General features: G+C 42.8%; 1 protein-coding gene across 1 annotated transcript; it reads right to left on the bottom strand.

Annotated features, from left to right (window-relative positions):
* Window positions 1-1,340: 1,340 nt before the first annotated feature.
* Window positions 1,341-12,952, bottom strand: LOC119170569 (monocarboxylate transporter 5-like). Its single transcript, XM_075890440.1, has 5 exons — window positions 12,715-12,952; window positions 11,245-11,388; window positions 7,899-8,157; window positions 4,474-5,066; window positions 1,341-3,646 (listed from the first exon to the last, which is right to left on the bottom strand). The coding sequence occupies exons 1-5, from the start codon at window positions 12,893-12,895 to the stop codon at window positions 3,471-3,473; spliced, it is 1,353 nt and encodes a 450-aa protein (XP_075746555.1). The 5' UTR covers window positions 12,896-12,952; the 3' UTR covers window positions 1,341-3,470.
* Window positions 12,953-23,562: the final 10,610 nt, after the last annotated feature.

Genomic DNA, 23,562 nt, shown 5'->3' with positions numbered 1-23,562 from the left:
AACATTTAGCCAACACGTGCCATCATTACTTAACAAAATGTGACACTTGACTATGTGTTGATGTTGTCTTACGAAACGCTTCTGTCACGTAACGCATTTCTTGCCGTTTAGGTTTGTCACGTATGTCCTCATATCACAGCAAGATATACGGCTATGATAAGCTCCTATTTACGCCATTCATAATACAACATGTCCAGAATCGCACCATGTTTGTCATGTGGGCGTACATATTATTTCATATATGAAATTGACGAAATGACAAAGATCGATCCACAACTAATGCTTCATGTAAGCTGCACATACTTCACTATGACATAGAAGAGCTGCACATCCTGTCACTCATATTTTGGTGAAAATAAACAGAGAATGTCACTGAAGCAATCGTTTCGATCAGTTGACTTGTATTTGTCAAAGTGGCAAGCACCTTGATAACACCTTGCATGGTATCACGTCGCGATGTCATTCAGGTGTCTCATGCACGTTATGTCATGCTCATTCTGGTATACAAAGTAGTGAAAGGACTACTACGGCATGACAATGACTTTTTTTAATTTACGCCATGTATTACATCGCGTGTATATCAATATTTTTTATTGACTTGGAATTACAGCTTTTCTACAATCGTGCATACCATTTCAAGACAGAGAATGAAAGGATAAGTGAAATTCAGGCAATAAAAGCTCTGACATACACAGACAATCTGGAAACTCAGAGGATAATGTGTCCACCTGATGGCTTGAAAGACCAGTGTGCCATCTCCGCAAATTATGGATGCAATACACATTAGGAACACCAGATGAATTGTTCGGCCATTGTTAGACTACCACGCTAGTTAGCTCAATGCCGATAGGCGGAACTATTAGCAAAATAAGTGACCGTAATTTTCTATCATTTCATCTGCACCATGTCACTGTTGCCTCTTTATATCGTGCACAAATATCTTCAATGCATACCACCTGCCTTAATTTGTCGACGTTTCTAAAGACAAACATTCATTATTCCTTCGATTTCGTTATGGATTTCACCTGTCGTTCATCTGTTGTGAATACAAGCACATAGAGACATCGCAAGAATGTGTATGAAGATCTTTTCATTCGAATGCTTTGTTGAAAATTGCTGTACTAGTAACGTGTATACGCATGCAAGTGTAGATGTTCTAGTTTTAATTTCTTTTAGTTCTCCTATACATAATTCGTTGCAGATGCTATTGGAACGGTCACAGGTTACTTTCAAGTCTTAGGTACGAATGATCCTTGTATACGCAATTCGCGTTCATTAAATCAAGCTACATTGATAAATAAAAACAAACGACATGCATGCGATTGACTACTACAGACAAGTGAAAAGTTTTGGCACTTTATTCTACACACATTAGCGTCACACAAAAATGAATTTCGAGTGCACGACTAAATGACATATATACAATGAAATTTGTGCGTATGTTATAAAAGCCGTAAAGATACAGTATGCATGAAATATGATTTCACCTGACACAGAACAATATCTGACACAAACCACGGTCGGATACCATGTTGTAAATTATTAGCGCCTAACATTGTGTCAAGAAAATAAAAAAGCTGAAAATGAAAGTTCTTCTAAACACAATAAAAGGGGCTAACGACACTAATCATGATAATCATATATTGCAGGAAAATGTCTTACTCAATTGAGCTTTCCCGGGATATCCGTTTTTTCTAAAGTGAGTTCGCGCGCTCATATTTCTCTCCATTATATCACTGTTTCGCAATGGTAACATTGCCATTATTTTGTCAAAGCATATAAAAGGATCTTCTTAGGCATAATTTATTTCCTAAGCTGGTAGAGGTATCGCTAAATGTTTCCACAGAAAGGAACCCTGTAGAACACATTGTGGCCGTACTTGAACGATGCGTAGTCGCAATGTCTAGCGTCACTTCATAGTAATGATTGTACTGGACGAATTTAATATATGTTGGTAGCAGGATAATGAAACGTGCACCTAATTATTTAAAGTGCAGTACCTTCTGAAGCAGCTACAGTCCTTGTGACGTGTGCAGACAACGATACCAGTGGACAACATACCACGCAAGCACTGTCATATGCATTCTGTCTCCAGAACGATGAAGTAAGTACGTGGCTTGCACCACCTTTTGATATAAAGTATAATGGTACCATCGTTTCACATACCAATAGTGTTCCGTCGAAGACCACATGACCACAAAGTCTACGTGGTCATGTGGTCTTCATGGTCAGGAGATCACGGCTAAGTATTAGTGCTGCAGGGCATGCAAAATTCATTAAAGCGTCAGGAGTATTTTTGTTTTTTTATGAAGTGATGCTGAATGATCACAAACACCCGTAAACGTTATTCCTTGCATTCACAATAATGTATCGAAATGGCGTTGAATGTCCTCCTGGTTTGACTATATTGGCCCAGCCAAATTTCTTGGCAAATGTTATCAACAGGTGTCTCAGCTTAGACTTAATAGCATCATGCTGTGAAAACAATGTGTTTCCTTGGTTGGTAGTTCAGCATAACAATAACACTATGACGAAACCGAAAAAAGATTGCAAGAGTGTGGTTGTGGTCTATCATTAAAAACTAAAAATTTTCCCTCAGATTGAAAATCGGGGCTGTATAAAATGATCAGGTGACCATGATTTACGTATTTTTGCATATAGAAGTCATCGCAGGCAAAAACCAGCACCAGAAACTTTCACGCGAGCGGGGAGGGAGGGCAGTGCACCCACGACTAGAGAATTTGTTCAAGGGGGCTGATGGGCTGGTGACTAATCTGCTATATTTAGGCTATTGTTGTTTGACGGGGAGGGGGGGGGGGCAAAAGATGAGAATCGACGAAAACTTCAGGTGGGCCACAGACTTCTGCCCGCCTCCTTTCTTGTTCCTTGCTGGCACCGCTTCTGACCGTAGACACTATAGCGCTCCTACTTGTGTAGTGACTTCTAGAATCCAAATACTGTTAGGTAGTGGACCACGCACCCCTATTAACTGAATAATATGTTTTTTGTATTTTCTTTTTTATGAATTCTATATTCCTCTTTCGCTCCTAAGTGAGCACCATAGCAAATGAAAACATCTTTGGTCTACTTCATCATACTCAATTAAAGAAAGGTGGGTTCAATCTCACCAGACTTTCGTAAGATCACCAGTCAACATACATATGTGAAAATATGGGTGCTATATACGGTAATATATACGTTCTCTGAGAACAGCCTAAGGTTGTGAAGAATACTTCCTCTATCTAGCCTTGTTCTTTTAAATTGTGTCGCATGACAGCCATCGAGAACAAATGTAATAATTATGAGCACTACTAATTAGGCCACCTGGCCTGCGTCACGATGGATGATGAAAATTATGGTTGTTAGCAATGGCCTGCCACCTGCCAATGAGATCACAAATTACGCAGTGATGGCACTAGATCGTCCACGCAAGAACAACACACCACGCAAGTGTTTCTTCACAGCGGGTGTCACAAGTTCTGAAGAATTCTGACCACAGCCAGTCTTCGCTTCTTCCTTTTCCACGAGTCGCTTACGTGCCACTCATACGCGACCACTACGAGCCAGGAGAATCCCAACAGAAACAATATCACAGACATCATCTGGAATAGGCCATCGTAGGACTTCTGGTAGTCCCGGAAGTAACCTGAAAAGAAAAGGTGTAAGGAAGATTCAGTATATCGCATGAAGATTGCTCGTAGAAAAAACTGTTTTCTGCTTAATGTTGGATCCATTTAGGCACGCTATAAGAAGGATCACAGATTACATGAGCAAAAAACCAGAGATTTTGCATAGTTAAGAGAGCTGAGCAAAAAGTTTTACTCTTTCGTTGCCGCTATAGCCCCTTCATATTTATTTGTACCGAGGTACGAGCCCGAACAAAGATAAACTGTAATGCAAATAGAACGTGAATTCGTGAAATAAAAAGTTCACTGCACGACATAATTTTACTCATCTCAGAATTTGCGCAAAAATATTGATAAGGTACAGGGACCATGTGTCTGTACGCCGATTTCTTTGGGTAACAATTCCACGGGCATCGTACGAGAACAGAAGTTATGGAATCAGCGACACACTTCTAGCTGTAATGCATGCCTCTAGCACTATTTGTATTAGCCCAATACAGCCAAAGTTTTGTCCATAACAATGCGTATTGCTAGGAGTATGTACATGTTTCTACACACAGGCCAATAGTAAGTTGGGAAACTTCAGACAGTTGCGCTAGCGTGAACAATTCCCATTTGACAAAAAATCTCGTCTTCCGTTTAAAAAACCCACTTCATCTTCTCATATGACTTTTCCTTCTCAAAGTGCTATGCTGCTGCTGGAATGCACACATTCAAGAATGACTATCGTCAGGGGTAATGTGACTCTTATCTCGCACTTTGTGTGTGATCCTAAAAATACCACACTACAACTATGCACGCAGAGGGTGAAATAACTTTGCTTTACATCTTTACGAAATATACTTACCGATGACAAATGGCTTGGCGATGAGCAGGACTCCCGCGACGAATCCCGCAGTGCCGTACGAAACCGGCAGTCGATCTTGACGAATGTAGTCAGCCTGCAGCACGCCGTACATGGCATTGCCACAGCCCATGAACATGCTCAGCAAGAGGCACATGCCCACAAATGGAAGGAAGGCTGTCATCACAGGCAGGAGGGCCGTAGTGACTCCGAGGCCGAGGTAGGCAGTGCTGAGAAGAGCGCTTCGGCTAAGCAACCCTTTGTCTACCAGGGCTGGGAGACCAACGCCACCGAAAATGTCCGTGGTAGACAGAATGGGCAGGATAGACATTTTCTTAAGAAAGCCCATTCGTTTGTCTGTTGCGTAGTCGTCGATAGTGCCAATGAAAACGTCGAAGCAGTAGTTGAACAGTATCCACGTGATCACTATGACATAGTACATCGGGAGGCGGAACACCCTGCCTTCTCGAAGAATAATGTTTGTGTGCGAGAGTGCCCCTACACTGGGCAGTGCGTTCTCCACGTTGACAACGCTTGGAAAAGATGACGTTCTCGCATCACTGGTAGACTTGTAAAGACTCCCCCTGGGTCCACGCCTAGAGAAACAGTGGAAGACATGCGTCAAATTAGTGCACCGGCTCTTTCATTTCACCAATTGTGTGGCTTTAAAGGAGCTCCAGCCAGGATAACAAAAAATCTTGTTTCTAGGCCTCACTTATCTATTTATTTAGGCATCCTTACCACTAGCTGAACCTTCTCTAGCTGGAAGCTATGAGTCGTATAAGTCACCAATGAGAATAAACTATGTAGGTATATAGTTTTAAAGTCTGACATTCGCTCCCTAAAGGCAGATGCAAGCGAGCCTCCGTAAATGGGCGGGCGCTGCGGACAGACTTCACGGCCAGTGATTGCGCCATAAGAGCGCACTTTAGCGGTGCGCGAGTGGAGCTGTAAACCTATAAAGTGATTTTTCCTGGCCACCACACTTCGTTCATCAGAGTGGGGCCACACAATACTTCTTAAACTGTATGCAATTGTGGCAGAGTAGCGTTGCGAGGTGGCGTGATTTTACTGAACCAACGTCCTGTGCCACTGTAGACTCATATTGACTTAACTTGGTTTTACTCGCATCAGCTTATTGTATACTGTGTTCATAACTAATTTAACGGTTCGAAAAAGCACAACCTTAAAAGAGGGTATGGGACAGATGCTCTGCCTCGTATTTCCTCTTTTGTTTTGTTATTTCGCGCCTTAAAACAAGTATATCAACATGCACCAACTCTCCCAGTAAAGAGTTGTTTGAAGAGATTGTGAGCGAGACACTTCTTGAGTGAGCAGTGACGTATATTCAGCAGCAAATAAACGCTCAGACACCGCGAGTAATGCCAGACGAACATTCGCAATCACGGTATCTGTCTACACCGATATATTTGTTTGTGGCACGTATCGTCGATTCGCTTCTTGACGATTCAGTGACGATTGTGTGCAAAACGTTCTATCACATTACATTTTATGTTTGCGCTCTGGCACTCTTCTGATATCACGTGTCATGGTTCGTCGCGAGCTCACACTATAGCGCATGGTCGGGGTAACAAGTCTTTCCAATTCTCCAACTGTTTCGAGGTTGCGATAGGCTTACATACTGTTTGCTGTGTAAACGCAATTTTTCCTCTGATCAACCTGATGTCACATTGTACCACGATACATATCTGTATTGTTTCGGTGCTGGTTTTTAATAATAAAACGTTGTTACATCGTTGGAAGTTGTTTTTGTGAAAGAAATCTCACTTTTTGTGAAAGAAATTTCACAAAGCAGCTTGGTGAATACAAAAACTCGCATGGTACCTCACTGGCATCGACTCATCTTCCACGCAAAGCTTTTATAGCTAACTAACTTCAGCGGCTGCAACCCAGCGAGGAAGCCCAAGCCGGCGAGCGTACCAGAATGTCGCTATTAAAGTGCGCATTTTTCAAGCGTATCACTAAGCCTACTTTCCAACAATTGATGCGATTGCGGCCATGTAGGTGATCCGCCGTTTCTGAAAGGCTAACCTGATATGTTATGAGGGCGACTTGTGGCTTCACGTTGCCCAATTTAATTATTGCCTGGATATAAACGCAAGGCCATCGTTCTTGCTTTTAGCAATTGTGTCGTGCATGAAGTTTGTATTTCCATCCCTGACGAGGGAGCATGACGCAATACAAAGAAACAAAGAAAGAAAGAAACAAAATAAAGAAAGAAGGAAAGTAAGAAGGAAACACAGAACGAAGAAACGATAGGCTAATACGCAAAATATCTCTTGCTTCCAGATGTGCTATGTAGCAAGGGTTTCGCAATTTTTCTGTCAGACGTGGTGGCCTGCTCCAACAAATATACTGCGACTATAGGCCCTTCTATTTGCAACAATCTATTGAATAGGAGGACACTGTTGTTAACATCATGAACGGACACGTTCGATATTCAGTAAACTTGTCTTGTGCCTGTTGTAACAGGAGTCGTTTGGGGTCATCTTTCATTACCACGCGTGTGGTAAATCATATTGAAAATTGTGGAAAAATACTGTGACTTTTGCGAGTAAGCAGCAAAAAACTTATAAGTTCACTAAGCAATATGAAAACGAAGCCCGGCACAAAAGGTCGGACGGAAATTAGGCCAGGAGCATAGATAGTCTTCGTCAGTGGTATTTAACGGTTCTGTAAAACTATTCTGCGTTTACTTTCTTTGTAGGCCTATGCAAGGGTAACATCAACAATAAATGCTATTGATTGCGAATTATTATTGAGCGTCAGAAGGAGGAATACACATTAATATAAGAAACCAGCAGGTTTAGGTGGCCGGGCCTAAGCCTTCCATGAGGGGATGCCCGTGAGGTATTGTCGAGGCAAGCCCTTGAGCGTAAGAAGACAATTTTTTTTCGGAGCAAGGTTATGCCTAACTGATTAGTTACAATGCAAGCTGAAATCATTAAACCTAATGGTGGTATGGTCACGGGGAGGCATGCACATTCATCTGAACGAGAAAATTGATCCATTCATCTGCATTTTTCGTTATGTTCCTTGCTGCTGTATCTCAATGAGTGCAACTTTGTAAGCTGTCACTGTGATTACAATACAAACATTCAATACTCAAAATATTCTACAACATCAAGAGCTGTATTTTGCGATCAATCGTCCCACTTTGCACTGTTTTCGCGTTTTATTTTATGCCAAAGCGAATAGTAAAAGACGTTCAGTGCATAAGTAAGTTATCAGAAATAAGATCCCGCTGCCTTTCAACTAAATTGCTATGTCACAAGTCGTTCCTAGGGTTTGTTGAATGAAGTGGTAGCGGTGGAACAGCTGGTGTTACACTCTCAAGTGGAGACGCACAAAATTCAAGGGATTTGGGCATAGACGCTACGAAGTGAGACCCCAGATGTCCCTCTTACCTTTCTGCGGTTCCGTCAGCCCAGGAGTTTCTGTCCAGCAGAAGGGTGATGATGGTGAGGTTGACCAATATGAGGCCGAAGATGACAAGGCAGAGGCGGAAGCCAAACATATGCGTGGTGTACTCAAGTAGATAGGGGAAAACCATTGCGGAGGCTGCTGCCCCGGCGTACATAATCCCATGAGCTGTTCCACGGTATTTGCTGAAATTCTGACTGAGGAACACTTGCAGCGAGCTGAACACCAGCCCAATGCCAACACCTGAACAAGAAATAAAGATTGATAAACTCAATTGAAGTATTCTCGGCTCTAAAGGCGCAGAACATACTTTGACATGACAAACACTCAATCGCAATTCACCACTTTACCTCAAGCAGCACTTCGTCTTACGTCTACATTCTCAGTTTTTCTTTTTGTATATTTTGGTACTATGCAGCTGTAATTATTGGCCTGGCATTGCAGTAGCGAATAACAAATAAATTGCTCGAAGGTAATAATCATTCAACAGCCGGCTAGAAAAGACAATGGATGTAAATGTCACAGCAGAGCATTTGCTTGCTCAGTACGCTTAATTTTTGCACAACTGCATGCTTTTCCATCTGCCATGATGTCCCCTTGATATGATTTGACAGATTGATGCTGAACAATTTTCATGACGCTGCACTTGCAGCTTTGTAAACACCTCGCTAATTTGTTGCAAATCCAAACTGTGCATCATGATTTCGTAAGGATAAATATCATAAGCGTATACTACGTGGTTGTTCTTTCTGCAATGTAGCTCTTTCACAACAAAGTTCAGTGACATTTTTCTAAGTGGACGACTAATGGAAACATTTATAGACATTGTATATTTATACAGTGAATTTGTATTTATAGAAACTAGCTTAGCGAAGAACCACTGCAAGTGGTCTGTGGCGCTTATTATAAGAGACTCAAGTTGCAGTTGAATTTCTCGATGAAAAAAAAACGAAAAAAACCCCTCATGATTGGCAGTGAACTCTAATGTTCGTTTTGTCAAGCACTGCTGTAAATGTATGGGCGTACATCGTAGTGGCAATAAATCACTATGTATGCAATAATTATCGGTACGACATAATGACAGAGTCGTCGCTGGCGAAGAAATGATAATCATTATAATGAGGCTAAAGTGAGGACATAGAGTGATGAGAAATGTGTACACCGCTAGACCGCTGTACCATAACATCTCCGGAATTTCGTTGTGTCCCTGTTCACAACGTTGTACACTCCACGCTTACGCATACCAGACAGTTTACTTTTTGGTGTCACTTGTTGCATGGTGCTTTCAGCTCATGATTTCCCAGCGCACGTTGCTGCGACAGTGGCTCCTATACGAAAGCCGGTGAACTCTATTGAAATCTTTAGCTGATCCACTTCGTGAAGTTGGGTGACTATCAAAGCTGGGTAGCTCACAAAGTAATTTTGTCATTGTTTCAGTTGTTTATTTCTACATTTACTTGTAACTTTTAAACTTGGCGTATGATGTTTCAAAGTATTATCACCGCGGTTTTGTTAAGCCAAATGTGTAACACGCTGGTTATTCATTTATGGGCAGTTTAAACTCGTAACATCAAAGCCTGATATGAAAAATTGTCGGTTATATTCAACATGATACGGACTTGAAAAAATACAAAACAACCGTGTGCCGTTGTACTGTTGCCTATATTGATGAAAAATTTTGCTTCCATGAGGCTAGAAACTTGAGATATAGCCTAATAGGCGAAATATATAATTGCACATTGCTCATCGTCATATTTTAGGTGAGAATATGGCACCATAATTTCGCCTCAAGTGAGGAAGTATTCGTCTTTAAAGAAGTGGTAATGTAGGCCTCTTTTATTAGACGAACTTTGTTATGTTGTAATGTCAACCAGTACTTCGGTATGTTGAGTTTGAAACCACACAGATACATATTCCTGGGGGCTTCAAAGCCAAAAATACTTTTCAATGTAAAGTTTCCGCTCGAGCCTAACTGCCAGTTGCTTGGTGCCCATTTGTTTCTCGGCTCTTGCAACGAATGTCGCATATAACGTACTAATTTATTGTCGCCTGGCCTCTTTCCTATTGCGTGGATTGTCTGTATTGACTCAGTATTTCAACAGTGAATAGTTTATTCTTTATTCATTTACTATTATGTTACGGATGCATTCATTTGCTTCTGTTCTTTTCTGGTGAGGCTTGGTCAATTTTTGGAGCACATATCACTACGCTTTTCTTTGTAGTGGACGTAGGTTTTCAGTTGGTCTTCCCCAAGTTTCAAAATAAGTGGTTACAGAAGGATTCGATCTGAAAACCAGTGTTGATTGCTAAGCTTCCTTGCACATGGCATATCAATTGCATATCATGAGGCAAAGGGTACTAGGGCCCCATGAAAAGTAAAAGTTGACTTCCACTTTTTGTAGCAGAAAGTGTGGTGCAGATTCATGCATACAATTATAAAACACTTTTACTGGCTTTGTTATTCACTGCGCTTTTAAAGAAAGCGCACAAAAAGCGCGTTAATTTCATTTAACAATTACCGATCAGGAGAATTTCGCTTCAGTGGAGGTGTTACTGAAAAATTCATGCAAACTACATTTTCAGTTGCTCCAGTAGACAGGTGAGTGAATTTTCTTTTGCTATCTCTGTTCGCTTAGGTGACAACCCCTTGCAAACTTCATATTCCCACGAATAAGGTTTAGGGTTCACTAATAAGTAGGGCTCAGTAATTGTTTTCGCTTTTCCTCATTCATGATGCCACAGGAAATGAATGTGTCCTCAGATTACGTTGCGAAGCATGAAATCTTGAAATCTGAATGAAAAGCATGGCATACGCCTTAACCCACTATATTCTTGGCACACACCAGTGCTGAATAACGTCTGTGTAACGTCGTGACTTATTTTTTTCACGGTAAAGGTATGACTCAAGCGTTTTGCGTAGGTATTTTAAACTCTACTACAGGCGGTATGAAGAGTTGGCGTCCTAAAAGAAACCCTTTTATGTATTTAAATGCCACTGATGATGAAAGCAGTACATTATAATTTTTTAAATGGCTCCAATACTAGCCCTTTCGGCTAAAAGGCGATACAGCGCTTTCAATCCATTTGTATTTATCTCATACTAATAAACTTCAGACTTGAAAAAAAAACGTACTTGAAGCAGTCTTTCACCAAATTTAGCCATCTGTCTTATTAAAGGGTATATGCACAAGCCATGTCATGGTGTAACAGATATACGTGGTATACTATGAGTCCTACTTTTACATTTAGTCCTACTTCTACATTTAGGTGCTGGATTGAAAAAAAAAGCTCATTCCAAATGAGAAAAGCCATGAAAACATCAAGTCCTACCGTGAGCAACGCCTAGCGTGAGTGATATCCAGACGATACTGGGTGCCAAGGCAGAGCACATCACACCCGCCCAGGCAAAAATGCTGCCGACTGTCATGACGCTCAAAGGGTTGACGTGCTCGAAAAATACCGCCACGAGAAGACCTGAAAGAAATACAGATTAACACCATTCATCTACGGCACGGCCGCCATTACAAGTGTCTCGAGCACAAGCTGAAATAAAATGTTTGATTATTTAATTCTACCTTGAAGCGTTGAAGAGAGTGAAGGCGCAGAAAGAACTGCACATCCTAAACAACTTGACAGAAGCATGCCGCATTTCGCTTGGCAGTCACTTCCCAGGAAGGCATACAAAATTTATCTGCTAAACATAAGTCGGCCTTAATAAACTTATGACTCACAATACGTCTAGTTAGTCTCATGTAGTATCACGTTGTTCTTGATTGATATGATTCATATGTTGAGTTGAACGTCCTAAAACCACCATATGATATCACGTTGTTCTAATCTCATAAACGAATGTATGGGCACAAGCTAGTTCAGAGGGCACGCAATGGCCGCAGTCACAAGTTCGTGTCACGGGACATCCCCTTACTAAGAATGTTTCTACCTTAATATCAATGCGTAAAAAAAAATAAAGTGAAATCTGCTTTCTCTGGCAGGAGGTTTTCGCTTAGGATGATAAGAACAGATTACACGGGTGAGTGTTTCCATGCGGCTGGCAGCTACCTTCACTGCGTTTGCTTGTAGCGCCAAGTAACAAGTTGGGAGGCTTGTTGATTTTTTCGTCTTCTCGTTCTCCTCAATGTATTCTCGTTCAAGTTTCCTCACTTATTACTCAATGTGCACTGTAAGCCACTTAGCTCACGCTGAGTGCCCGCACAGCCAACCGCGTTGAATTTACTGAGCACACTTGAAATTTGTGAATGCATTGCCAGCCTGACGGTTCCATAGTTACAATGAAAACCGCAGCAGCTATTACCTAATTTGCCGACCCAACTAAATTAATGAATGCATATTAAAACAGAATTGATTTTGGAATCTAAATTCATCCTGCATATGGAAAATTGCTATAAGAACTAAATTGAAGATAACAGCAGTTGCTTTGTCACTATCAGTTTCAGATACCCTAAATCAATGACAGCATAAAAAAAAGAAAATCTGGCAGAAATTCTCTGAACATTCTGTCATAAATACCAGTGGAGACAATAATTGAACTCCAGGGTTCATGCCAATAGTGTACTTGTAATGACGTGAGTTATTTTGAAGCACTACCAGAGATGCATAAAATATAGTACTCATATTTTTCATTGAACGCATCTCGCCTTGTACGGTAAGTGCATTGGTAATGAGAAATGTTAAAATGCTGCAGCCCTCGGCTTTTTTATGTCCATATTTTCTGTATATTCATTGTTTGTTTCTGTAAATGTGATACGTACTTCCAGGAGTGCAAGCAGAACAATGACTTACCGGCCATTTCACTGGTTGCGTCGATGAGCGTGTCTGGCCACGACGCTGTGGCTCGACATACCCGAAACTCTTCCATGATGCTGACATAGAAGATGCCAGAGGAGCGAATGGATGCCGAGCCGAAGAAGAAGGCAGCCGCCGCAATGATAGTCACATGCCAGTCCTTGTCGGTTTCGTACATGTGCCCTTGCAGGGGAGCCTGCTCGCAACATAAAAAGAAATTTGAGAAAAACGGTTGTTCTTCTGCATGACAGTGGCACTTCTGAAATAAACAGAGTGGTGCCAGGAGCCATTTTACCCTAGGAGTGCGCATGACTTCCACGTTCATTTCCAAAAAAAAATGCTTGCAGTTCACCTGCGAGCAAGTACATAAGACTACTCAACCCCTTACGTTATCATTCATTTGAAGCGGATTCACCCACGTGAGAGTCACACAAGATGAAGGAAAGCAATCACTGCTCGACAGCAGTGAAACTACGCGAGTGAGCATTGAAAGTAGTTTCTCTGCTACGCTCCCTTTTACTCATGCTACGTATGCCGCCTCCATATTGCAGCTTTTGCGTTGCGTCCAGAAATTCGCGAATAAAGGTTTTCGTCATGAGTAGCAACAGAGCGCTTTCTGTCATTCATTGCGCCACAGCTATGTGTCACTCGCAACTGCCGTAATATGGAGTCACTTATTCTATGAAAAAGCATACCGGCCTCCTGCTATTGAAAAAGGCTCTGTAATTTTACCACGACCTTGTTATGCAGCGGTTTTTGTAAGAAAAGTAACAGTGATATTCTTACGCAGGCAGCTGTTTGTTTATAGGAAATGCCTCAAGTACTGCAGGTTATTTACCTAAGCCGTCATGCTGCAAAAGTAAAATAAAAGTTGTCTTGGAAAACTTGCAAAACATCTAGAGTATTTATCCAGGCTAGAAGAGTGTCCCCGGCACATTTAAACAACACTTGCGCTAGTCTTTATTTGAGCGTAATTCGGAAACTCGCGATATAGTTTAAAGAAGCTGTTGTTATCGGTACTTGATACTGGCACACTCCTTTCTCAAGTTTTCTTATCGTCTTATTTCACGTCCAAGTGCTCTCTTGTGCAATCACACCGATTGACTAAAGAACCATGAAGATAACCGTAGCACCTTCTGATGTGAATACACGCACATCGGGAACATTTCAGATCGTTTTTTTAAAATTACATGGCCGCTAGCATTATCACTGGAATTTTCAACTGCACATGTACAAATGCCGACACGCGTCATCGCTAGTCATTAGCTTGACAGCCGATGCCCTGTTCACCGCTATCAATGCGAGTGTGTTTCGCTGTAAGCTGGCTTTCCGTTTCGTTTTGAGCCCCACCGTGGTGGTCTAGTGGCTAAGGTACTCGGCTGCTGACCCGCAGGTCGCGGGTGCAAATCCCGGCTATGGCAGCTGTGTTTCCGATGGAGGCGGAAATGTTGTAGGCCCGTGTGCTAAGATTTGGGTGCAGGTTAAAGAACCCCAGGTGGTCAAAATCTACGGAGCCCTCCACTACGGCGTCACTACGGCGTCATAATCATATGGTGGTTTTGGGACGTTAAACCACATATATCAATCAATCAATCAGTTTCGTTTTGCAGAAGTCCCTGCCATCGTCGACATCACGACCCCGTGACAATACACTCACAGTCCACAATACAAACCGAAGCTGTCGAGGATTATTTCTGCGTGCGGCTGCCCTACTAAACAATTCGCGACAATTTAAGCTAGCTAACAAAATAATATGCGCACAGGCATGTACCAAGTAATGCTCATACATACGTAGCAAATATCTGGACAGCATATGACACGTCGATTGGAAACATACTATATGACAACTACTCTGTTATATACTAAAGCTATTCAGACGCTGTAGACATCTAACCTGCCGGACGATGCTTTTAAGTGCGGAGCACTGTAGTGTACTTTGTGCGTTTCTCCCTTTCGTTCGTTTGCCTTTTCTGAGAATCTAGTCAGTAATCCTTAATGACCAGTAGTTATCCTGCTTACGTACTACGTTCCTCACCCATGTTCATTTTGTCTGCGTGATTTCAACTGTGATATCCTTAAGCCCACTTTCTTTAGGCCTGTGTGCTCAGATTTGTGTGCACGTTAAAGAACCCCAGGTGGTCGAAATCTCCGGAGCCCTCCACTACGGCGTCTCTCATAATCATATGGTGGTTTTGGGACGTTAAACACCACATATCAATCAATAAGCCCGCTTTCTTCCCTCGCTCAATCTGGTGTCGTTTCTTAAGGTCACACCTCTCATTTTCTTTTTCATTGCTCGCTGTGTCGTCCTCAATTTCAGCTGAACCCTTTCGGTAGGCTTCGAGGTTTCTGCATTATAGGTAAGTACCTGGAAGACGCCGCTGTTATATAACTTCAACAGGGTTAAAGGCAGATTACTATTCATGATATGAAAAGGGTTGCTGAACATGATACACCCCATCCTTATTCGTCTAGTTACTTAAATAGCATGGTTCAGCTCCGTGGTAAGCAGGCAAACTCACGTACAAAAATAGAAAATAAATGTGCGCAATCAAGGAATAGAGAGTGAAAGAATAGAAAAAACTATAAAAAAGTACTGAAATAAATGAAACAAAGAAAGAACCAGACAGAAGAACTGGGAAGATTACTGCAGATCCACAAAATGGTGGTGATGGAGGGAACTTAGGTCGTAAGATCCTTGTCTACGTTGAAGTCGCCGACTAGTATAAAGGAAAGAACGAACAGATGGACGGACGGTCGGATGGACGCAGGGATAGACGGATTCACGGACGGGCAGTTGCACGAGCAGATCACGGTCTATGTTTAAACTATACGCACGGTATGTACGATCTGGAGACGGCCTAACGAACAGATGTTTCGCACCTGTGCTTCGACTGGGGACGACGGCAACGGTCGGACATCATAAGCTAGCCTAAGAAGCTTCACTGCAAAGAGAGCATAAGCAGGAGAGAGAGGAGGAAACAGAAATTGGAAGAGAAAGAAGGCTGCCCAGCTCCAAACTTTTGTCCGCCTTTCTACCAAAAATGTGAAGCTGCCTTCATTTTTGTTTTTGTCCTTCACTCGTAAGTTTTGCTGGTCCCGAACGACTGCGTTCGTTTTAACGGCGAGCGATGCGCTACAAAAATTCTTGTCTTTTATCGTCCGCGGAAAGACGTCATTGTGGAGTCTCCAGCAACTAATCACCAAGCTCTGCATACCAGCCCTTACCACTCCGTGAATAGTTCAATCCACGTATAGCTCTAATTTCCTGGTCACGTCAATTTTCAGCGAATTCCGTAGTTTGTCACACTGGGCTGGGTCCAAGCGGAGGACGTCTGTTGCGTGCTCGATAACGTTGATGAGCTCTTAGCTGCTGGCACTTTCAATCAAAATATGAGACACAGCACGTCTGTTCCAATGAATTGGCGTTGTTACTTGTATGCCTGGATTACCCCATAGGAATGCCGTGTGGATTGCAGTTTTAGTTAAAAGCACTGCAGCGTATGTCTATGCTAAAGTAACGTAAATACGAAACGAATGTAAATGGGCAATAATTTTTTGACTAATCAACGCAAGCATCATTTTTGTTTTAAAAGCTTGTGTTAGTACATCGCTGCAATCACTCAGCTTCCGACCTACGCTTTCATACAATCTCAAGAGTTATGGTACCATGAGCCTGTCATTCGATAAAACTGCATGCACCGATTTGGGGTGAGATAAACGCGGGAAGTGCGCACAAAGAATGCCTCCTGTATTTTATCAATGCCAGCTAGATGCACCTGATTCAGCCGTTCAACACCATCTCCTGTAATATTTTCCTTCTCTCGATCATCACCTATCCTTCACGTGTATTTTGCGGTCATAGGAGTGAGAGCCTCTAATGCAGTGCCTCATGACAGAAATTATGCGAAGTAATTTTCGATCATTTTTGTACAGATCCGTGGGGCAGCCTCTTGCATGCCTCGTGTTCACAATATTGGTTGTCACGCTGACTCGGTAAACACTATGTTTTTTTGTGTCACCGTTCGTTGCGCTATGCGGCCAACCAATGGGGAAGCGTCGCTGCAACGCTCCTGCGTGCGCCGACTTCAAGAGCGTTGTGATGCGGTGGCAGCACGTCTTCGAGCCACATAAAAGAAGCATGAAGGAACGTATCTGACAGACGTGTGACATTGCAGAGGGAAACACGTCTACCGCATCTCCAGGGAAAAGGGATCGGACACGCGTGTCACGAAGGCAGCGCTACACATCATCTATAGCATCGCATCGCGACCACACTCTGAACCAAGACGGACCGACGGTTTTCGTTTAGAAGCGCGTGTTTGCATTGGCATTGAAATAACTGAAGGAGGTGCCAGTACTAATAATGTATCTGGCCACTTAACGATACTTCAATGGCAGGTTGTTCATCTGATTGCGCCAGTCACTTTGCCTTGCAAGAGAAGTGTCATCACACTAATACGTTTTGCAGTAGTGCAAAATGAAGAATCGTGCTATTCCAGCAATACGCCTTATTTTTAAACTTCTCAAGTCACGGAGATAATTAGAGCAGTCAAAGAGTGAACGATACTCACTCCCCGATAGCACCAACTATAGTAATAAAATATAGCAAGTGCGTCACATCCGTCGGTTATTTAAATCTCGCTTGTCCTAAAAGGAGGTGATAACCCTTATTTTCACGTGAGCAAATTTTGCGATGTGCACCCATTTTCGTGACGCGTATGTAGCGTCACCACGAGATTATATCTCAGCACCGCGGGGCACAAAAAAAAACAATCACCCAAAAGCAGTACGTACAGAACGGGGCAGGGGGTCATAAGTTCTTGGACCACTCTCCCATGTATTCCTGTTTAGGCATGGCCTAGGAACTTTTAACCCAGACTTTACATCACGAGATCATATCTTGGTGGCAAAAGATCTGGGAAAGTTTTCAAAATATTGAGTGCACTCTGAAAAAGTCTCACCATTAGCGATGGCATCGTCGCCGCAGTGACGGGTTTAACAAAGACTGGCGTTAAACATGTAGGTTTGTGGGTTATTTATGACCCAAGCACAATATTATTTATGCTGTGACGGCTCCTAAAATCTCTTTATATTCAACCCTTTCCTCATAGAAATCATACTCCGACTATTCCATCCTCACTAAAAGCAAACCGCACGCGGACTCACTGGGTTCAATGGCTATGTAAGCTGCAGCGGCCGCTCTGAGGGACGCCGCAGTTGGAGGCTGAAATTACATTCGGACCAGCTGGTGTTCGCCGACGTATACTGCAAGCGAAGCTGTAGACCAACTTTCTCTCTCTCTTTATTTTGCATTCCTCCTGCAACAGAGTTCCTTTGCCACTGTCCCAGCATTGGCATGGCGACCACGCGTTTGACATAACAGTCGTCAGCAAACTTAACGCGAGCATTCCACAGCGTGTCCTGAAACAGTTTGATTGACGCTAGCGCCACATAACTTTTGGTTCTGTGGAAGAAATGTTACCCACGCATGCCCACATATAAATAAAACTGTAGGCATAGATAGAGGATGAGGGGGTGCTGGAGGAACTGCAGAATGGGTTTCGGAAACACAGGAGGTTGGAAGACAATCTGTTCTCACTGACGCAGTGCATCGAAATAGCAGAAAAGGAACACAGGCCACTGCGGCTAGCATTTTTGGATATCAAGGGAGCTTACGATAGCGTGGTTCAAGAAACCTTGTGAAGAATATTGGGCACACTAGGTGTGGAAGATGGAGTCACTAATCTTTTAAAGGATATTTATAAAGGTAACAAGGTAGTTTAAAGTGGAAAAACAGGTATCCAAGCCCACGGAGGTGAAACGGGGGCTTAGGCAGGGGCGTCCTCTGTCGCCCTTGTTATTCGTGATGTACCTACAAGGAGTAGAGACCAAATTAGAGGGAAGTGGACTGGGCTTCAACCTCTCTTTCGTCAAACAAGGAAAACTCATTGAACAGGCACTACCAGCATTGATGTACGCAAATGATATAGTGCTAGTGGCCGACAGTAAAGGAAAATTTACAGACATTGATGGACATCTGCGGTAATAGGGGAGATAGGTTAGATTTCAGATTCAGTAAGGAAAAATCAGCAGTCATGATTTTTAATAATAATGAAGCTAGTGAGCTTAGAATACATGAGGTCACACTAGAGATAACAGATAAATGCCAATATCTAGGCGTATGAATAAGCAATGTGGCCGAGTACCTAAGGGAACACGAAATATACGAGACAACTAAAGGTAACAGGAATGCAACAGTGATGAAAAGCAGGGCACTGTGGAGTTACAATAGGTATGATGTGGTGAAGGGAATATGAAAAGCGGTCATGGTTCCTGGTCTGACATTCGGCAATGCGGTCTTGTGCATGAGATCAGAAGTTCAAGCAAGATTAGAAATTAAGCAACGTGGAATAGGTAGGCTTGCCCTAGGAGCTCACTGGAATACACCAAATCAGGGAGTACAAGGTGTTATGGAATGGACATCATTTGAGGGCAGGGAAGCTAGCAGCAAGATGAAATTTGACAAGCGATTGAGAGAAATGGGGGAGGAGCGTTCGGCTAGGAAGGTATTCAGCTACTTGTACGAAAAGATTGTCGATACAAAATGGAGGAAGCGAACCAGATTTTACTGGTGAATACTTAGAGAACAGCAGGGGACCAAACTAAAAAGAATTATCAGTTAAGAAGAAGGTGAAGGTAGCTGAGACCAATACGTGGAGAATCGGCATGATTAAAAAGTCCGCTCTAGAGATCTATCAAACTTTAAAGCAGGAAATTGCCAAGGAAAAGATCTATGATAATACTCAGGGTACATTTTTTTCTGTTTGAGGCCAGGACGGGAGTATTGTGAACAAAGACATGTCGGGCGAAATACGAAAGGGTAGACACGGTATGCAGTGCGTGTGGAGAGGAAGAGGGAACCGCCGAATATTTGATGATGTTCTGTAAAGGGCTTTACCCAATAGTTCAGGATGATGGCGCAGAGTTTTTCAAAGCACTGGGGTTTAGAGACAGGGAGGGCAAAATAGACTTTAAGTGGGTAGAATTAACTAGAAGGAGGTTATCTTATTGGTTGCTGAAGTCAAGGCACAAGTGAAAATTAAACCCTTCACCGCAAATTGGTTCACTAAGTATTACGGCTTGATGGCGTTAGCCACCGCCCGATCTAAAGGGTACAGCCATATCAACCCATTCATCCATCCATTTGGAAATACTACCACTGGATGACGTTAGTAGTTTCCGTTTAGTTGACGAATAAAGAGGACAGATGGCTCTGTTTTATTTAGAAATTCATAGCATATCCACGGAGTGACTGATGATAAGTGGAGCGAAGCACCCGTCCGTCCAACGCGCCATATTGAGAGCAACCGGATTGACGGATGGATGGACAGACAGACACTACGTTCCACTCATCACTTTTTACTCAGTCATTATGGTGCGACTTTTTTCCCCTTCCTTTTGGGCTATCAACTGCTCCCCTAAAGCCGTGATCGTTTCACACATAACCAGAGATGCCACGAAGCCTTGCTTAATAATTAAGTCGCAACATACAGCACACGCATATTATGTCGGAGATATTCTGTGTTAAAACAACTTCTCATCAAATGAATGCAGCAGTGACTAATGCCTTATCTGTCATCTAAGATGTCCAAAGCCAAACAGGGTCTTCGCAAAAGGAAATCAGAAAGAACAGAAAAAAAATACGTGGCTAATCCGTCCGTCTAAGAATCGGTATAGCACGAAAGTGAAACTTGTCTTCACAGAGGTAGTTTACCGTTTATTGAACATGGTTTTGTGAATAGGCTGAGGGAATTAACGCTGCAGTGACGACTGGTATTGTAACGTGAGGAACGGCAAGCAGCTTGTAGGTTGCAGCGGGCACCTCAAGGAGAAAGCACGCACGACTTGCGCATACGCATAGGCTGGATAAACAACTGTCACAGCATGGCACTTCAAGCGCACTGTTCAAGCAGAAAGAACTACGCGCAAAACGAATACACAAGTGTACGCAATGGGTGCGCAAAACTGTCACAATTCGATTTGTGAGAGCATTGCGCTCCTTTTGTAAACGCAGCCGTGTCAGCGAGTGAAGTGACCTTCGTGCTCCCTTACCCCACTGTAAATTCATAGCAAACTTGCCGTGAAGTACAAGATGTACACAGTGCCCGAACCACGAGATAAGCGCGCGCGCTCGGTAAACGGCCTGTGGAGACGTGCGCATCGCACTGCTCGGGACGACGCCCTTCAGAACGCACCCAACGTGCGCCTTTCGGGCCATCTTCCTAATGTTGATGAAAACTCTTATGTTGCTGAGCTCTGAAGACTGCCAACGCAGCCCCGCTGCGGTGGTCTAGTGGCTAAGGTACTCGGCTGCTGACCCGCAGGTCGCGGGTTTGAATCCCGGCTGCCTTTCCGATGGAGGCGGAAATGTTGTAGGCCCATGTGCTCAGATTTCGGTGCACGTTAAAGAACCCCAGGTGGTCTAAATTTCCGGAGCCCTCCACTACGGCGTCTCTCATAATCATATGGTGGTTTTGGGACGTTAAGCCCCACATATCAATCATTCTGCCAACGTTATATGGTGTACATAAATGGCTCGCCGTTTGCGAGCTGGATATCATACGCTGCGTGGCCAATTGGTTACGCGCTGTGGAGCAAGGTGTAATCAAACTGTTTCTACTCGTTTTTTGCAAGCTGTTATATATATTACAACGTCATATCAGTCACAGAAATACGTTCGCGGAGCCGTAGTGGACTCCGGCGTAAAATTCCTGCCTGAAAGCGCACCGAGAGCAAACAAGAAAGTTTGTTATTTTGGTAACCATGGCTGTATGCTGTGTTTCAAGCTATATGTGCAAACTGAAATTGTGAGCAAAGTCACTGACCTAGTGCCGGTCATATGCATGCATCATGTATTTCGCCACCACATACACATATTAGTATAACGCTTTATTAGAAAACTTCGCTAAATCACGAATCACTTTTAAGCAGAAATATTTAATAAGTCGAACTGCTTTCATTATATAGGAAAGACAGAACATTGACTGATGCAAACCGAGTGGTGAGCACGCAACTTGACCCTTTTATTGTTCTTGTCAGGCTGGTGATGTCGTAAACGCTCGTTAACACAGCGAGCTGTAAGAGTGAGCTTGTGAGGTGGTTAAAGAAGTGATATTTCTAAATTAATACGAAATAAGACACACACGCCTCACATACTTACATCCTATATATATTCGTCACTATTGGAAGCAAGAGCGTCTTTCTGTTTTGATTTGCAGGCGACTACGCATTTCAACTACCGTGTACTTCATATATCACCTAACCTTAATTTAAGGTTGTAGCACATGCGAGTGTGTTTGTATTGTGGCATATTGTTTCACGATCTACCAATTCAGAAAGCAATAGTGGACCTAAAATAAGCAGACCCTCACGACACTCACTTTCACTTCGAGTAACAGACTGGCGTATTACACTTTTAAATGTGCGTGACTAGACGTGGAGAGTGTAAAACATGCACACGCAGAAATAGCGCTGATGATGTTGATGATGCTCTCATATTGCTGGCAGTCGCCCACAAAGGGTTATCGGCCAAGAGCCGAGTGCAGGATCTTTAAGTTAATCAGTTATGTATCTAAAAGCATGCTATATAATTTTAGTTTAAAGAAAACAAAAGAAATATTAAAAAGTGCATGAAAATTCTACATGAGCAAACGGTCAGGCAATCAGATAGTCTCGGAGCAGAAAGTAATTTTAACAATCGAGTAACAAGACCATCTTTTATGTTACGTTATGTACGCAAACACAGCAGAGCAAACCTACATGTGGCTATAACCTAACGTAATTCCTCCAAAAAATAAAATTACTGCGACGTGTACTCCTAAACCTAGCTTCTCAATTCGCTCGACAAGGTATAGACTTTCTTTTAGTAAGAATATCGGTGACAACATAAACTGTCAACTGGAAATAATTATTTTGATATGCACGTGACGCATATGCGAGCTGGTGAAAAGGAAACAAAAAATAGATGCCGAACAAGGACCCAAACGCCCATGTTTGTTGACATCCCTTTCCTACCAAAGTAGGCTGACCATTTATTAATTCTCACTTGCTCGTTTAAATTAATCTTTTGTTTGAATTACAAACTTGCGCGTTTGAACAGCGTACATGGCGAACTGCATGAGCAGCACGCCGGTCAGCCGTCTGCCAACATGCTCGCAACTTCGCGAAGCCGCATTTGAAGGTTAACCGCATGTTTTTTTTGTTTTTTGTGTCTCAATGCGCACCAGCCTTCTAGTATCGGAAAAAAACGCCCCATTCATCGGCTGACACGTGACACATACGTATCAACTGTATTTGCTCTGCAAGTAATAAGAGAAATGGCTGTTTAGTGCACCAAAGCACAAGTTCCAAAGCAGTCAGTAAGTAGGCATATCGCCATGCTGAAGTGTTGGTTGCCATGGCATGTCACCATGCTGAAGTGTTGGTTGACAGACAGGGTCGTATGCAGCTAACTTGGTGCAAAGTAGCCACAAATGGCAATATTTACTCCAACACCCCGGAGTACACAGGACCAGTGTTGGTGTTGCATAACAGATATGTCTAAGGGCCGTATGGCTACTGGTACACGAGCATCTTTCAATATGTCAAGGTTGCTCAGGACTGCCACAGCTGAGTATGACTAAATTATGTAGGCTTCCTTGCCTTTCACTTACGTCCATTGTTATTTTTAAATTTTCTTCATTATGACTTAATACGTACGAGATGTTGGAGGTTTCACACGAGATCATGTACAAAAGCTATACTGCCAAACAAAGCACAGAACTGGATGAGGGAGAGAGTTTA

Source organism: Rhipicephalus microplus, chromosome 3, assembly GCF_043290135.1.
Source record: "Rhipicephalus microplus isolate Deutch F79 chromosome 3, USDA_Rmic, whole genome shotgun sequence".
Taxonomy (NCBI): Eukaryota; Metazoa; Arthropoda; class Arachnida; order Ixodida; family Ixodidae; genus Rhipicephalus; species Rhipicephalus microplus.
The sequence above is the reverse complement of the archived record's forward strand: the minus strand, read 5'-3'. Positions and strand labels throughout refer to the sequence as shown.